We start from the raw sequence: 18587 nt of genomic DNA on the forward strand, positions 1-18587 counted from the left end.
TTTTTCCTTAGAGAACCTACATCTTCACCTTCCTTCTCAGTTCTCGCCTTTTCATTCATCCCTTTGAATTAATGGCTAAAGTCTGTCATGTTTGTGTAGAGCAACAAAGGCTCCATGAGTCAGGAACTGATAAGGTAATAGATAACTCCGGGGTCGCAGACTGGTTAAACAATGGCGAATTGTGTGTTTTACTATCTGGCATCTATGTAGATTCACAGGGTTTGATGATGAAAACAATGTCACTTCACTTCATACAGCTGAAGGCAATTTCCCAAAGTGTTATTAGGGAATCTATCTGCGGGCGGCATATACAAGTGACAGATGCTGGTGAGAACAGTTTATTACATTACATTGTTCTCTGCAGTCATATGGAAGATATGGTTATTCTTCCTCATGCACACAGGCCTAGCGCTGCCTTCCTCTTCCCACCAGCTGCTGATTGACAGCTGTCTGACTATACACAGTATATGCAGACAGATGTCTATTGCAGCCAGACAGAGCTGGTGCTCATGAATATCAAGGATTTTGTGTGTGCACACAATGGGCGGGACTATTTTCCTGTGCTCAACGTTCTACATATATCTGAGGAACTGCTGCTTGGAAATATAGGAAATAATATATTATTCTGATCAGTGTTTCTGTCACCATGTTATACTGCCCTTGTATAGGGCTGCAGAAACCTACTGATAAAGTCTCTTTACAAAAACCACTGTGGTTGGGGCTTGTCTTCCTCTCCTCTATTAAATAAACATCTGAATAGGAGGTCAGGGGGAAGAAAAAGCTGTTCGCTCAACAGAAGAGACCCCAAAGGTCCTATCAAGGTGATCATTTATTCTCTAAATGCAACAAATTATGGTGGTTTTAAATCTTTATGTATATCTTTTATATAGACTGTGGCACCATCAAATCAGTAAACATTGTCTTTCATGTGGAACATAATAATTATTGTATTTATAATTGATGTATTTTATTTATTTTATTTGTGATATTATTAGTATTTTAGTTTGTTATTTATTTTTACACTGAGCCGGCACTGTTGACTTCTGTGCTTATTAAAGCCTTTATACATTTTATAGTAAAGTCAATATATGGTGTCAGGTGTGATGGATTTTTACTTCCAGGCCCCATTGTTCTCAGAGAGATAAGCCTGTGACAAAGTCTGTGAAAAATGTTCTTGTGTACGGGGAAGCCAGGATGTGTTTGGCAGACAGTTATAGAAGGTTTATGGTAATGTGTATGTGTGAATCCACAGAGTTACATGAAGAAGATTGCTCCCAAAATCCTTCAGCTGTTGACCGAGTGGACTGAGACCTTCCCTTACGATTTCCGAGATGAAAGGATGATGAGAAATCTAAAAGACACAGCACACCGCATCACACATGGAGAGGAGGTACGCATCAGCTACCATATTGCTCATGGCATTCTTGCAGTTTTCTTCTCACTACTGGGGCTAAAACTAAGCTGAGGCTTCCTGTTGTGTGTGGTGATAAGAGGATACTGCTGTAAAGTGATCTGTACAGCATTACAGTGACACCAGTATATAGATAACATCAGTAAAAGACAATAGCAGCCCCCTCTGGAATCTGTATATTGCCGTCTATTTCCATGAGTCTTTCCATAAAGCATGTCACTAAATGCTGTTAAGAACAGCCCAGAAAAAAACACAGTAATCACTGAACTCAAGGAGATCAGTGAATAAATTCAAGAGTCTCCACTGATGCCTCCAAAAATTTAAATATGCAAAACAAGAGTCTGTGGAGCCTCGGTTGCGAGTCTCAAAACACGGGATAGCCAGATATCTCTAGCCTGTTGCCACGGGGTGCCTCCATGATGGGGAGAGCACCACACCACCCTGATAGATAACCCCTTGAGTCCCACTCGGTTGCGAGTATTGGAACATAAATAGGGAAACAACAGGGTGGCCCCTTTTTGTCAACGTCTAACTGAACTTAAGAACAGCCCAGGCAATATGGCAGCCCCCATAAAAATGTACAAACAGTTTAATAAAAAAAAAGTCAGCAAATAGATTAGAATAAAAGAAAATTTAAGAGAGACATTCTCCTTAAGTTTTCTATATTTAAATCAACGATATACATCTGGCCACTAGGTGTCTCCCTTCACTGCGCGTGTGTACATCTGCTGCTTATCCACATTCAGTAGCAGAGAATCCTGGGGGTGCTTGCATTGTATGGTCAGCTCTCCTGTCACACAGCACCAAAACCACACAGGGAAATTATACTGACTGATTTGTTACATAACAAAGAGCATTGTCAGCAGAGAAGTGGATGCTTGAAGGATGCAATTTACTAATGACTTATTGCTCTACAATTAATAGGTCTATGGTAAATCCAGCAGTGTGTGGCATGATCCACTGACCTCAATCTAACATGCATAGAGGGCTTACTGGTATTATTGATAAACTTCTTGCAGTCCAATCAATAAGGATGGTGGCTGATGTGGTGTAGGAATACTTCATTGAGGATAGAATGATTTAGTGAATGAGACAAAGATACTATAAGATGATATAGCATATTATCTGACATGCACAGCAGGCGTCACAATGCTGCGTCAGCCCAGTGAATAGCTATACAGCTGTCTGACAGTAATGCTATCATACAATGCAGTGTGACTGCTCATGTTTTTTACACCATTAAACTCTTATCAAAACAGGCTTTGTCTTTTTGGTAATCTGGGGGTAAGCGCTCGCGGTGCAGCCTGTTCTTATGGGATCAAACAGCATTAAAGCTATTTGTGCTGATAAATTCCCCTTTTCTGCATAGTTATTATTTGTCTGTATCTGAACAAGCCAGCGGCGAAGCAGGCGGACAGCACACTGTGGACCTATACAGGGTTCAAAGAACTGGAGTTCCTGAGCTGGGACAAACAGTGCCAGCACCATAACAAAATATCTTCTGCATGATTCACTATGGGCATCAGCGGTCAGGGTGTTTATTTCAGTAAGATTAAGCCAGCTGGCAGAGTGTCACATTTACTATGAAGAGAGAACTTTTACAAAGAAAGTGTCACCAGGCTGTCACATCTGTTATTGCATTGCTATTCATCTACAAGTTATAGCCACCAGTCTAAAAGGAAAGAAGCCCTTGTTTCAGATTGTTCCCCACTCCTCAGTTTACTTTAAAGGGGTATTCCGGAGAGGAAAAACATTATTTCAAATCAACTGGTGTCAAAAAGTTATATAGATTTTGTAATATTATTTTATTTAAAAATCTCCAGTCTTCCAGTACTTATCAGCTGCTGGATGTCCTGCAGGAAGTGGTGTATTCTTTCCAGTCGGACACAGTGCTCTCTGCTGCCACCTCTGTCCATGTCAGGAACCGTTCAGAGCAGGAGAGATTTTCTATGAGGAATTGCTACTGCTCTGGAGAGTTCCTGTCATGGACAGAGATGGCAGCAGAGAGTATTATGCCAGACTGTCAAGAATACAGCACTTCCTTCAGAACATACAGCTGCTGATAAGTACTGGAAGACTGGAGTTTTTTTAAATAGAAGTAAATTACAAATCTACATAAACAGTTGATCTGAAAATAAATTTATCACAGTACCCCCTTTAAGAGGAACACCTATTTATGTTCATTGACTTTTCGATGCCTATTGCCCAGTTTACATTGTGTTTTTATTTTTCCACAGATGTACAGAAAAACTGTTCAACAGATCATACAAAATCTCATTCGGAAGCTAGCAGCATTAAGTCAGTATGAAGAACTTATTGCCAAAATCAACGCCCAAAGTGCAGATCGTATGGCCATCCTAAAGAGCAAGCCACAGTCCATACAGCGGGATATCATCAGCGTCTGTAGTGATCCTTACACGTTGGCTCAGCAGCTAACCCACATAGAGCTGGTGAGTGACGTGTACATGCAATGACTTAGTGACGTGTGCATCTGACGTAGTATTAATATGGCTGCCTGTGTTACAGGAGAGGCTAAGCTATATCGGACCAGAAGAGTTTGTGCAAGCCTTTGTGCAGAAGGATCCATTAGATAACAATGAGGTAATGCATCTAGTCACCATTCTATTACGATGTAGTATAAGACATGGCCAATGAGTAATTGATCCTTTTTTTTTCATTTTTTAAGAACTGTTTCAGTGACCGAAAGAAGACTCGGAATCTAGAAGCTTATGTGGAGTGGTTCAACCGGCTTAGTTACCTTGTAGCTACAGAGATCTGCATGGTAAGAACCAGGTCGGGAGGCTACTGACTATCTTCTCCTTAGGGTGAGTCTGCAGAACTAATGTTACCTCCTTTCTCTGTAGCCTGTTAAGAAGAAGCATAGAGCAAGGATGATTGAGTTTTTCATCGACGTAGCTCGGGAGTGTTTCAACATTGGAAATTTTAACTCTCTGATGGCAATCATATGTAAGTATTCACAATAGGCCGAAAGCTCCTTTAGGATAAAGTGTGGTAGACTGCAGGAGGTGGTCAGACCAGTTCAGAAATTTTAGTGCCCCAGCTATAGGGACATCCATAGCCTCCAGTATTAAGAACCCCCAAAAAGATTATCATTAGGACCCTTGTTGCTAGCTAGTAAGTGTGTTAAGCCTTTGGCTCCTGGGTTCTTAAAGGGGCACTCTGACTAAAAAAAATATATCTTCTAAATCAACTAGTGTCAGAAAGTTATACAGATTTGTAGTTTACTTGTATTTTTAATTTTTTAATCAAATGAAATCTTCCAGTACTTATCATCTGGTGTATGTTCTGGTGAAGTGGTGTTTTCTTTCCTGTGTGACACTATGCTCTCTGCTGCCACCTCTGGACCTGTCAGGAACTCTCTAGAGCAGTGGCAAATCCCCATAGAAAACCTCTCCTGCTCTCGACAGTTCCTGACATGGACAGATGTGTCAGCAGAGAGCACTGTGTAGGACTAAAGAGATTACACCACTTTCTGCAGGACATACAGCAGTTGATTAGTGCTGGAAGGCTTGAGATTTTTAAATAGAAGTAATTTACAAATCTGTATGATATATGTTTGACACCAGTTGTTTTCTTTTTGGCACCATCTTGTGTGTGTGTGTGTGTGTGTATATATATATATATATATATATATATATATATATATATATATATATATATATATATATATATATATATATATATATATATTATGTATGTATGTTTATATACACTCACCGGCCACTTTATTAGGTACACCATGCTAGTAACGGGTGGTCTTCTGCTGCTGTAGCCCATCTGCCTCAAAGTGCGACGTACTGTGCGTTCAGAGATGCTCTTCTGCCTACCTTGGTTGTCAGGGTTGGCTGTTTGAGTCACTGTTGCCTTTCTATCAGCTCGAACCAGTCTGCCCATTCTCCTCTGACCTCTGGCATCAACAAGGCATTTCCGCCCACAGAACTGCCGCTCACTGGATGTTTTTTCTTTTTCGGACCATTCTCTGTAAACCCTAGAGATGGTTGTGCGTGAAAATCCCTGTAGATCAGCAGTTTCTGAAATACTCAGACCAGCCCTTCTGGCACCAACAACCATGCCACGTTCAAAGGCACTCAAATCACCTTTCTTCCCCATACTGATGCTCGGTTTGAACTGCAGGAGATTGTCTTGACCATGTCTACATGCCTAAATGCACTGAGTTGCCGGCATGTGTTTAGCTGATTAGAAATTAAGTGGTAACGTGCAGTTGGACAGGTGTACCTAATAAAGTGGCCGGTGAGGATAGATTCTCCTTTATTATTAAGAATTAATAAAAATAGGCTCTAATATCTGCAATTCCAGTTATTCTGTTTGTATGACAAGGATGAGTATAATTTCTGGCATTCTGTAATATTGGCCGGGCTTCAGAACAAGGTGTTATGTTTATCCCTGAATATATTTAGCTTGAACTTTGCTGCTTAGGCCTTGGTACAAAGAGTAGAAGCCGCTTCAAATCAGCTGACACCGGTTGATTTGAAAGAAAATTTTCTTTGCTGGAGTACCCCTTTAAATAAGTAATACTTATGCTATATACTTTGTACATACCAGTGTATATGATATGACTTATTTTTCTACTTGAAACAGCTGGAATGAACATGAGTCCTGTGTCAAGGCTGAAAAAAACATGGGCAAAAGTGAAGACTGCCAAGTTTGATATTCTGGAGGTATGTGTGCATTATAGTAGTAAAGAACATGGTGGTTTTTTTATGGACCAGTGAAAGAATGATCAAGCTGTTTTCTAGTCTCCCAATAAAATATCATCTGAGCTTGATATGAATTCTACAGAGCTGGTCACCTTTGGAAGTGATGCAGCCATGACTTTATTCAAGAGGTTATCTGGTTTCATAAAACTTTTGAGTCAAAAAAATCCCCGGTCTCCTGCAGCTCTTGTCCCAGCTCCTTCCGGCCCCCTGCTTCTCACCACTTGTTACTGTAATTCCAACAACCTGTTAATCCTGGCTTTTATTTTTATTGTCCTGCAGCATCAAATGGATCCTTCAAGCAATTTTTACAATTACAGAACAGCTCTGCGAGGGGCGGCTCAAAGGTCTCTAACTGCTCACAGCAACAGAGAAAAGGTACGTCGGCCATACTGCTCAGCAAACAGGACATGCAGGTGGCATATGGATATAGTGTGGACATAGGCAGGGTAATACACATCGCTAATGTACTGTAACCTCAAAGGAATAGTGGTTGTATAAATTTTGTTTTCAATTCGTCTGATAGACACCTTCCAGGAGGTAGGGAAAGTTTACTGTGAATTTTCCATATAACTTGTCCATTTCTAACCTTCTTTTTATAATACACAACTAAAATTCTTGTTTGTGTCTGTTTAAAAATTCTGGAAAATCTAATTAAAGGGGTGTTCCGTTTAAAAAAAAAAAAAATCTATTAAATCAACTGGTTTCAGCAAGTTATATACATTTGTAATTTAACTTCTGTTTTCCAGTACTTATCAGCTGCTGTATGTCCTGCATGAAGTGATGTATTCTTTCCAGTCTGGCACAGTGCTCTCTTCTGCCACCTCTGTCCATGTCAGTAACTGTCTAAAGCAGTAGAGGTATTCTATGGGGATTTGCTACAGTTCTGGACAGTTCCTGACATGGACACAGGTGGCAGCAGAGAGCACTGTGTCAGACTGGAAATAATACACCACTTTCTGTAGGACATACAGCAGCTGATAAGTACTGTAAGACTGGAGACTTTTAATTAGCAGTAAATTACAAATCTATATAACTTTCTGAAACCAGATTTGAAAGATTTTTTTTGTTTGTTTGCTGGAGTACCCCTTTAAAGTGTGCCCTAACCATCTGTCCTTTATACAGTAGTACAATAAGAGAGGAGTAACACTTTCCACATGTAATGAAGTTATCAAACTTGTGCTGTTGCACTTGTTGACGTAATTTTCCAACCAGACACATCCATTGCAGATGAGAAACCTCGACCTGACTACCAATAGGTACAAGCTCATTAGCCAAGCTTCTGCATCCTTGAGTTATGAGTGCTGTAGAGCCTGCATTATTCACAAGCTGTAATGAAGCGTGCCAGTAACGCTACAGTGACCTAACAGCGTCTTGCTCTAATTTCAGCGCCACAATTGTGGAAATATAATTAGAAACTTCAGCTTGTTGAGCGTCTGTAAACTTTCCAGCATGTAATTTCCTGCATGTAGAATAAATTCAGGAAAGGTATTTGTGTGATGGGAATGGGATGAGCTGCAATATACATTGGGTCACCTCGGATAAAAAAAATTGTCATACCAAAATATTGAAGTTATTATTATTATTATTATTATTAATAATAATAATGGCCCACCCCACCAGTCTACACTGCTCCTAGCCCCAGATTCAAACTTTTACAAATTATACATCATGGCACCTGGCTGGGTAACTACATCTCCCAGCATGCATTGCACCTCAGAAGAAACTGCCAGGTACCTGCTTCTGTCTTGTAGTATTTGCCCACTGCTGGCTTTGCACAGTTAACACACCTATCTATCTATCTAGATTAGAGAGAGAGAAAAAGAAACAGTATCTCCTTTCCCCTATACTACTCAGGAGAGGCTGTTGTATCCCTGCTGTTTGCCAGGTGATGACTGTGTGATGTCACTGGTGGGTGGGGTTAGTTACAGATGAAGTGGTACAGCTTTCCTGGCAACAGAAGAGAGAAATCATGTGACCTCTTTCTCAGAAGGGAGGAGGACGACAGAGGAGTGGACCAGGCACTGAGGATATTTAGCAGCTTCAGGGTGTAAGTCAGGATGTGCTGCAGACAAACTGCCCAATTCCTGTAATAGGAACCTATTACACACAAGCTTAGATTATCAGTGGGGATTGAACAGGGTTATATCTTAACCGGAGTTCCCCTTTAAATGCAAAGCTTGGCAAGTGTTCCATTGGATACATTTAGCACAGATTATATAATGGCTGAATACCAGTATGTAAATGTAGGACACATTGTTCAGACATGCATATAAAGTGCTGGGACCAAACCCGACACCCAGCATCTTTTCTGCTGACAATACTACCTATAAAGCATAGACCTGTTTACCTTCACAGCTTATAAATTAACAAGCATGTCAAGCTGGCGACTCTGGGTTTTGCTTATAAATAAAGTGTCCTCCTTTACAAAATGGGTTTTATAATTACAAAACTGCTGCGTCCATCCATTCCGGTACTGGAGAGCAGCCAAATACTTTACTATCCATGTAAGAAGAGAGCCGCTCAGTGATGGAGCACACTAGTGACTCGCTGCATTGTGAGGGTACGCACAGACAGACCAGTATGAGCAATGAGAACCTTTGTACAGCACTGCGGAATATGTTGATGCTACATAAGTACAGGAATTTTTGTTATCTCGTTATCACAAATCCACAATTTTTCGTTCATTTCCATGTATTAATTTAGTCTGTAGGAATTCTCCTCCCCTCTTGTTGGGGCTGATCTTTTGGGTTTACATTACTGACTGTAACATGTGGATGCTGGGAGTGTATAGGCAATTTATAGCTTGCACTGTGTTACTTCTAGATTCTAGAATTATAGCTGCAGAATTGTCAATAATGCTATTAAAATCCAGTGCATGATTTACTTAGGAGGAAGAGTTATGTCAACTAATAACCCTTAGGGAGGAATCATTCCTAATGTCTGTCTTTTTCTCTGTAGATTGTGATCCCGTTCTGCAGTTTGCTCATTAAAGACATCTACTTTCTGAATGAGGGATGTACCAGTCGCCTTCCCAATGGTCATGTCAATTTTGAGGTATATACCGTTTTTTTTTTTTTTTATGTGTGTACCCCCTCATAAATCTCTAGTCTTCCAGTACTTATCAACTGCTGTATGTCCTGTAGGAAGTACTGTATTCTTTCAAGTCAGATACAGTGTTCTCTGCTGCCACCTCTGTCCATGCCAACAATTATTTGGAGCAGGAGAGGTTTTCAATGGGGATTTGTTACTGCTCAGGACCGTTCCTGTCGCAGACAGAGGTGGCAGCAGAGAGCACTGTGTCATACCAGTTCCTGGCAGGACATACAGTAGCTGATAAGTACTGGGAATCTGAAGATTTTTCAATAGCAGTAAGTTACAAACCTATATAACTTTCTGACACCGGTTGACTGAAAATAAGAAAATTTTGGTGGGGTAAATGCCTTTAAATGCTCTGGTTTATCGCCATGTGTATTGCACATTATGGCCCTGTAATGTATAAGCATAATTGTTTATGATGTTTGTCATGTCGTCTTTCTTTTCAGAAATTTTGGGAGCTGGCGAGGCAAGTCAGTGAATTTATGGCTTGGAAGCAAGTTGAATGTCCGTTTGAAAAAGATCGGAAAATTCTGCATTATGTCCTGACTGCTCCTATATTCAGTGAAGATGGTATGTGCTTGTGGCAACATCTCTTACAATTAGGAATGTTTTATATTCCGCTAAAATAATCTCCATACCATTTTAAATGCTGTGGTGTATTTAGGTTGGATTTTTTTTTTTTTTTACAGATTTATATTTGTATAATGGGAAATGGGGTGATTTGAACTTTTTTTTTTTTTTTCTTTTTTAAACCTTGTTTTTTTTCACTTTATAACTCTCCCTAGAGGACTTAGATCATTAGATTGCATATACTGATTAATGCTATGCCATTGCATAGCATTGATCAGTGTTTGCACTCTGCCTAAGAGAGACTATGAGAAGATCACTGTTTTGACTGGATGGAGGTAAGTATTACTCCTCCACCTGTCAGGGAAAGTGATCAGGACCCCCGCAGTCATGCTACGGCGGGGGTCCCATTTAGTGACAGGTACTTCTCCTGTCTCTGACTCCCTTAAGCACTGCAATTGTTATAGATTGCAGCGTTCAAGCGGTTAATGGCAGGCAGCTGTATGATCATAGCTGCCGTTCCGATGCACTCCGTCCTTATTTATAGACCGTCCACGAATTGTGTGAATTCCCCCTATGGGTCCTATTCCCCAAAGCGATTTTTCGAAGATAAACTACCTGAAATCGTTCACCCAACTACACAAAACAATGATCGTTGCTTATGATTGTTCTTGCAGTAGTCCTGTTGTCGCTACTGTGAACGTCCAAACGATTTGAAAACGATCAATGATAAAAAATAGATCTGAATTCTATCAAACAATCAACGTTTTCTCATTAGTCGTTTATTCGTTGTCTGCTATTCCACCAAACGATTATTGTTCAATTACGAACGATTTAACAATTTTTTTTAATGATGATCATCCCATAGAATAGGGCCCTTTAGTGTGTTTGCATAGATGGATACATAGAAATAAATAGGAATTAATATCATTGGAACTAATCACCTCACTTTCCCTCTTGCTTGTAGGTCTTTATCTGGCTTCCTATGAGAACGAGAGTCCTGAGAATCACATTGAAAAAGACAGATGGAAAACTCTGAGGTGCGTGTCAAAGGCCGTGCCGTCCATCCATCAAGGGTGCATGTCTGCTACTCTGGATAGTCACATCCAAAAACATATTTGCACGTTTCAGTGACTAATGCTTGTTTTTCTACTTGTTATTTATGATTAAATTATTCAACTTGTTTTTATATACTTGTTTGTGTCATTAAATGTTTATATTTGTCAGATTCATTGCGTGGAGTCTTCAGTTTATATCAATGAGTATTGTTGTGTATATTCCTATAGTGCAGCTCTTCTTGCACCGTCTTATTGTGTTTTCTACCATTTACCCTCCTTTTGTTTCTTCCTTCTAGGTCAGCACTTTTAGGCAGAGTCTAATGTATGAAGTGGCCGCCATTATTTATGAGCACGCTGTGGGATCTGAATGATGGGCGCATCGCAAGCAGCTGAGGCTTTCCAGCCGAGCGGACGTGAATCAAGAGCGCTCAAGGGCAGGCAGATTAAATGAATCACAGCCGGCTTGTCCGCCTTGCCTGCTTAATACAGACAATGACTTGATGTTTTCCCAATCGCCCATGCGCTGAGTTTTATTTCTTCAGTTGCATATAGATTCTTCACATCCTGCTTATCAATCCTAGCCAGCTGTTTCTTTCACATTACAAGTATCACCAAGTACAGTGCTGGTCAACCAGGAGAAGAGTGAAAGTAATCTAAAATCTAAAAAAAAACACAAAACTAAAACTTACGACCACTCGCTGGCCGGGTGTCCTTAACCCATTGATGCTAAGCGGCAGATTAGTGGTATAAAGCTTCAGTTTACCGCTGGATGGTAAACGCAATGGACAAATATAAGTATTCATTTTGGAAGTAATTTATGTGATGGTCCTGAGCTAAAGCCTATTTCTGGAATATAGGCCACAGCGTAACAGTATTTGTGTACATAGAGCCGTTTACAGTATTTTCTTTCCTTGTTTTTGTGATGTGCTTGTATATGTGATTTTTCTTATTTATTGCAACGAGGTCTGTACAGAACCTTTTTGGTACACACCAAGTTGTGCACTAAGTGTATATTGGGAAGAAGCAATATATTTTTCCCTTTCTTTTCCAGTTTGTATCAATGCATTTTTATAAGTAGGCTTTTTACCATTTCTCCTGTTGTGTTGCAAACATCAGAGGCTGCAAAGAGGCGCCAACATTTTGGAAAATACATATGCATGTTTTCATAAATAAACTGGCCTGCGAGCGCTCGCCACAGATTCAGTGCTTAAGGGGAACTCCAGTTATTCCATAAAAAAAAATTAAATGCACAAAAAGCATATAGGTGCACTTACCGATCCCCCACCGATTGTTTGAAACTTTTTCCACTTGTCTATGCTGCTCCTAGCCCCATCTCCTAGCCCGTCTTGTAGTATCTACCGACCACTGGCTCAATCTGGTTCTGCTTTGCACAGTAAACACGGTATCTATCTATTAATCTACATATATAGATTACAGAGAGAGAGATGAAACAACAATGTCTCCTGTCCCCTATACTACTCAGGAAAGGCTGTTTCCCTGCCTTTGGCCACTGTTTGATGTCAGTGGTGGACGGGGTGACAGATGAGGTGTTACAGTTTGCCTGGCAACAGAAGGGACAGATCATGTGACCTCTGTCTCAGAAGGGAGGGGGAGGACAGAGGAGTGGAGACAGACAGTGAGGCATGTGCTGCTTACAAATGGACCAATTCATTTAATAGAAACCTATTACACACAATCTGAGATTATGGGTGGGGGTAGAATGGGATTAAATCTTTTTTTTTTTTCTTTTTTTTTACCGGAGTTCCCCTTTAACTGCTGTGAAGAGACATTTGTAGTTTCTCGTAAAGGAAAAAGTCTATTTTGCTATGAACTGTAAGTGTTCTCAATAATAATGCAGGTTTGTATTTAAATGATCTCTTCTGTTTACCAGTCTTCCTCTTTTGATGTGATGGTCCTTTGACGACAAGGACAACAGACCTTTTTATACCTCGTGTAGCTCTCCTTGCAGTGTGCAGAGGCATCATGACATTGGAGTTCCTTGTATACTTTTTTTTTTTTCAGTGTAATTTTCCACTTCACTGTTAGGATAGGTTACGTTTGTGCATGTACTGTATAGGAATGCCAACAGCGGTGAACTAGACACTGAAAATAAATATATGATAATACACATGGGTGTAAAACTGATGGATGTGTTTTGTGATGATCATAAGGCCAGGGGGTTAACGCATTTAGCTCCAGATATATCTTGTGGGGAAGCAGAAGCCTTCACTAGACAAGAAATACGGATGGGCTCCTTCATGAATTCTGTTATGTGACTATAGATGATGACCTAGTTCCTTTATTACAGGGAAATAATTTACTATAGGTCATTGCCGAATGAAGCTTATCCAAGTGCAAGTGTTACCTTATGGCACACATGCCAGGGGCTTTTCCCAGCACCTGTACTAAAAGCATCTATAGGGCTTTATTTATATGATACAGACCAAAATAGGTATACAGTCTCAAAACGTGGTATATGGTTTATTTTTTTTTATTTTATTTTTTTAACAAAGTCAATGAATGTTGGGGGGTGGCTAGATTGGATAATACACCCTGAGACAAGGCTCAGCTTTAAACTACATTCCCATGTTCTGTAAGTTTATTCATAATTGCGGATCTGCAGATTTGGGGCTTGTTGATTTCAATTGAGCTGTTCACACTGTTCCTAGTTTTACAGATCCACCATCAGAAAAAATAAATGACAAGTTTTAGTACGGACCATAATTGCGGCATAGATTCCACTATAGGAGCAGCCATAATTTTTGCAGAAGAAACGTCCATAATCCATAAAAAGTAGGGGCGAGTAATCCTTTTAAACCACTCGCACCTATTTGACTATGGTCACCCCTTCTTTGCTGATCTGCAAAGAATACGGATGCATTACGATTTGCTGATCCGCGAAAAATACAGATTGTGGATGCAACAGTGGTGAATTTCTTGCAGATTGCGGACAATTGCAGACATCATATATATGGTCCCGAAAAACTACTGAACGTGTGACTGTAGCTTTAATCTGCTTCAATAAAAGGTGTATGCACTAACGGATGTTGCTGTGTATTTTAGGTTTTCCTATTGCTCGCTATAACATCACATTTACACAATGACTTACACTCTGATATTCCGGAGACATTTGTCGGAATTTGCATAATCAGTTTTTAAGACCTCTCCCTCTGCTGGGAAATGAATCTTCTGACAGGCAGCTGCTGAGACACCGGCCACCTCCACACTACTCTGCATGAATACATTTAGCGGATCCCTAGAGGAGGAGGACATGCCTGTGTCCTGGAGAGAAACACATCAGACACTTATTTTCCAGTCTCTGATGTGGGATATCTGTCCATCCTTACTGAATAATATACTCCTTATGGCTGAGATGTCTTTATGTGCATGGAAATAACATCATGCTATCAGTGCTCTCCAATGACATGACAATAGAGAAGATGCAGATCAGTGTAATATAGTCTTATGATTTAGAACAATAGGTATTTGCATCCTTTGTGATGTTATGACTTGGGCATAATTATCAAATGGACTGTACACCAACATCTACGTCATGTCATATAATGAAGGGTATTGGCTTCATTATAGGGGTCAATATTATATGTGATATGTGTTTTTTTTATGATGCTGTGTGTAAAGTGAACCCAGTAATGCTTCATTGACTAAATATGACTTTTAGGGCCTAGAAGGAGTTAGAGCAGCAAGGAAGTATCTAATATGGGCGCATAATAGTAAAGGTATATTTTCGACCGATGATTGACAAAGCATAAGGCTATGAGTGCAGTCTGTTTCCTCTGGCTCTACAGAATTGGAGGAGCCATACTAAATCCTTAATGCCCGTGCCCCAGTGACCTATTCCCTTTAAGGAAAAATGTTTTATTTTAAAATGAACTGTTGTATAGATTTGTAAATGATTTCTATTTAAAAATCCTGCATCAAGTGGTATATTCTTTCCAGTCTGATATGCTGCTCTCTGCTGCCACCTCTGTCCATGTCAGGAACTGCCCAGAGCAGGAGAGGATTTGTATTAAGTAGGTATTTGTTGCTGCTCTGGAGAGTTCCTGACATGGACAGAGGTGGCAGCAGAGAGCACTGTGTCAGACTGAAAAGAATACACCAGGTCCTGTAGGACATACAGCAGCTGATATGTACTGGAAGACTGGAAATTTTTAAATAGAAGTAAATTATAAATCTATATAACTTTCTGACACCAGGGGATTTGAAAGAATTTTTTTCCCACCAGAGTACCCCTTTGGAGGGGTTCTGGACAGGTTGTGGAGAGAATGATATGATAAATAAAGGTATGATAGTCTGTCACCATACCAGGTATAGCTAATGAAACATTTCCTGGTAATGTGACCACTGAAAATTGCATAGTAGTAGTCCCTGGTTTACTCTGCACAGATACTGTCCTACACCAGGTACTTAGGTGAAGGCGCATATTCCATAAATTGGCAAAGCAGGCAAGCGTGTGTTTGTAAATAACTGTAATGTATTTTGACTTCTAAAATCCATTTATAATTTATGTAGTTGACACGAAGTGTAAATAAAAGTGAACCACATTGAGTATAACAATGACTCTTTTCCTTTTTCTTTTTTTTTTAACAAATTTGTATTTGAGAGAATTGATATGATATGAGTAAATGATATATAAAACAAAAAGTTTACATTTATTTTTAAAGTCGGAGTTGCGATTGCAAGCAGTTTTGCAATATATTCTCCTCTCCCCCTCTATATTTAAATGATTATACATATGGCCACTAGGTGTCTCTCTCTGCACATGTGTACAGCTACTGCAAGTCCACATCAGTTGCAGAAAATCCTGGGGGGCTTGCATTGTATGGTCAGCTCTCCTGTCACACAGCACTAAAACCTCTGTAACCACACAGTGACATTATACTGACTGAATTGATACATGACAAAGCATTGCCTGCTGGTAAGCTGCAGAACTAATAATTGGCAAAAGTTAATAATAGAAAAAGTTTTTTGCCCTCAGTTGATATACAACCTGCATGATGGACAGGAAGGACTGGGACTTCCTGTGTCTGGTCTTTTTTTTTTTTTTTTTTCCGAGCAGAGAAAAGACCAAATATTGGCACAGGGGGAGCATGGAGCACAGTTTGCCCGTATGTATAACAAAAACAAAAAGATTACTGTATATTGCAAAACTGCTTGTGATCACAACCTCTGTTGATTTCCCCCCACATTTTTTTGCCAGGTATGCTTTAATAAAGTTATAACTTTTTTAGAATAATATAATAAACTTTTACTCTCTGGAGTACCAGCCTTAGGGAGTCCAGGAGAACATGGATACAGCCATAGGCCATAGGATGTATCTATGTTTTTCTGGACTCCCTAGGGCTACATCAAACTTCTTCAAATGGCGAGCAATTGGGCTCGAGTTGCGCTGATCTCTGCTATTACCGTAATGTTTTATGTCTGCACAAAGTATTCCTTCTTCCATCAATCTAAGGTGATAACAATACAATAAGCATACTATAAATGAGTCTCCAATAATGCTGTTAGCAAGATCATGACACATGTAAGCAAATCCCCCTAAAATAGAGAGTGGTTCTTTAAAAGATCAGTATTGATTGGGTGGGCAGGAGATCCATCATTGTAGGTTTGGTACAATTAAATATATCGTAGCTGGGAGTAATTGGAGGTCATTTGTCACACAATTACAGTGCAAGTATTGATTATTAGAATGGGGGAAGATGGACAGAAGTGTGGAACTGAGAATATCATGACACATGGGATGGAAAAATGATGGCTATTGTAATCAATCGGAGAGAGATTGTGAGAAACCTGGGACCAGTTTCTATTTGTAAACCAGATTTTTGCACTGCTGGTAACTGCCGGCACAAAGTGGTCTACAGGGAATAGACTCTGTGCAATCCTATATACTACTGCTCCATAAGCCATAGAAAGAATGGGGATTTGTATTCAGCCTCTGAAAACAGAAAATACATTTTCTAAAGAGAATTTACAAAATAAAATATGATTTGAATGATGTTTACTTACTGAATGTACATTATATGAAAGTTAGTAAAGAGCAGGAGCATAATGACCGTAAAGAAATTTAGCTGCCTAATTCCCTGCTGCTGCTGTCCAGGGTGTGCTCTGTCCCCCATCTCTTGTCTCTACATGCTGGCCAATCACTGCCCGTGGTGGGCGTGCTGTTTTACACAACCAGCCACCAGAGACCAGGGCAAAAGCAAGGGACTGGGGAGCGATGAGGATTGTTTTGTTTTTGTTTTTTTTACCACTGGGGATTTCCCTGTGTAATTAGAAAAAAAATACATCTATATCTATCTTCAAAGATCTGTCACATAACATACATAGATGCATCTGGAAACATCTTAAAGGGGTATTCCACTCCATACCATGGTGAGACTAAGGCTGCATTCCCACGTTCCGTGATTCTGACAGATCACGGAAGTGGAATGCATGTACCGGAGCCCCCCCGCGCCCGGACAGCATCTCTAATTAGATGCTGGGAGCGGGGGAGACTGTATACATAAGCGCCGTGCTGTAATGAATCAGCCGCACGGTGCTGTTACTACAGCGCGGCGCTTATGAATACAGTCTCCCCCGCTCCCAGCATCTAATTACAGATGTTGTCCGGGCGCAGGGGGACTCCGGTACATGCATTCCACTTCCGTGATCCGTCAGGATCGCGGAACGTGGGAATGCAGCCTTACAATTCATTCCATACTTTTGATTATCTATTTAGTCTCCTTCCCCCAGTTCTGAGCTGCTGCATTCTGCTGAATAGAATACACTAATGGGAAGGGATTCCACATTATCACTACTACTATGTGTATCAATACATAATATATTGCAGCATTTTTGCTACATCTGATGCTGTGTAATTTCAGTGTGTGCTGCTGGCTTTACTGACCTGACAGAATCGGTACTGTTGGTGTGTTGGCAAAGTCCCAGCCGGAAAGTAAAGATGATTATGCATGAATCCATTAGTATATCCACAAGGTGTCCAAGTTTTGGCTAAGTTTACAGGTGGAACAGTTTGTATACTACTCGTTCTTCTTGTAAATGATGTGACATGATGTTAAATTATAATGCAGGTTTATGGCATGGGCCTGGATGTTGGCTGACCTCTACCTCTAGATAAGGGAAATAGCTAAATTGTCTCCAACTTTGCAGAATTAATCACCGCAAGCTCCCCAATAGAATTCCCCTTTTATTGACCAGAAATTGTTTTTTTTTTTTTTTGTTTTAAATAATTCCTTTTTTACTCAAAGCTGTTATAGTATTATATCAAAGTCTCGAGTACTTTACATAGTGTCCATATTGTATATACAATCTCTTTCACCAAGGTTCCTCAGTAAGTACAACCCCTGTTGTGTGCCAATATGTGTCAGAGTGCATTACAAATAAAAACTAAATGGTACCCACCTGCCCAGTCCCTTGCCATTGTTGTGCCCTGGTGACATCTTAACATCCCAAACATTTACCTGCCTCAGTCAGGAAGGGGTAAGTATAAGAGACCTGAGCCCAGTCAGTGAAGCAATGGAGGGGATCATACCATTAATGTCTGTACGTCATAGTGAGCACTAACTTAGTGCACCATGCAGGTAAATCATGGTGATTATGTGCAGGGTCGGGATAAAGAGTAGGCAGGGGTAGGCGATGGCCTACGGAACAAAAACGACAGTAGGGCGCAGTCTGGATGGGTAATTAGTTTACTTACCC

The 18587-nt window shown here is 40.2% G+C and overlaps 1 protein-coding gene across 1 annotated transcript in view; it reads left to right on the forward strand.

Annotated features, from left to right (window-relative positions):
- RASGEF1B (RasGEF domain family member 1B) overlaps positions 1-15446 on the forward strand; it is a 28382-nt gene extending 12936 nt beyond the window's left edge. Inside the window, exons 3-14 of the mRNA XM_069978096.1 lie at positions 12-134; positions 1253-1390; positions 3649-3861; positions 3938-4012; positions 4098-4193; positions 4276-4378; positions 6032-6111; positions 6430-6525; positions 9109-9204; positions 9693-9816; positions 10781-10853; positions 11168-15446. Of these exons, the coding sequence (XP_069834197.1) occupies positions 12-134; positions 1253-1390; positions 3649-3861; positions 3938-4012; positions 4098-4193; positions 4276-4378; positions 6032-6111; positions 6430-6525; positions 9109-9204; positions 9693-9816; positions 10781-10853; positions 11168-11192 (1242 nt within the window). The 3' untranslated portion in view covers positions 11193-15446. The remainder of the gene's footprint in view (positions 1-11; positions 135-1252; positions 1391-3648; positions 3862-3937; positions 4013-4097; positions 4194-4275; positions 4379-6031; positions 6112-6429; positions 6526-9108; positions 9205-9692; positions 9817-10780; positions 10854-11167) is intronic.
- The last annotated feature ends 3141 nt before the right edge of the window (positions 15447-18587 follow it).

Source organism: Dendropsophus ebraccatus, chromosome 7, assembly GCF_027789765.1.
Source record: "Dendropsophus ebraccatus isolate aDenEbr1 chromosome 7, aDenEbr1.pat, whole genome shotgun sequence".
Taxonomy (NCBI): Eukaryota; Metazoa; Chordata; class Amphibia; order Anura; family Hylidae; genus Dendropsophus; species Dendropsophus ebraccatus.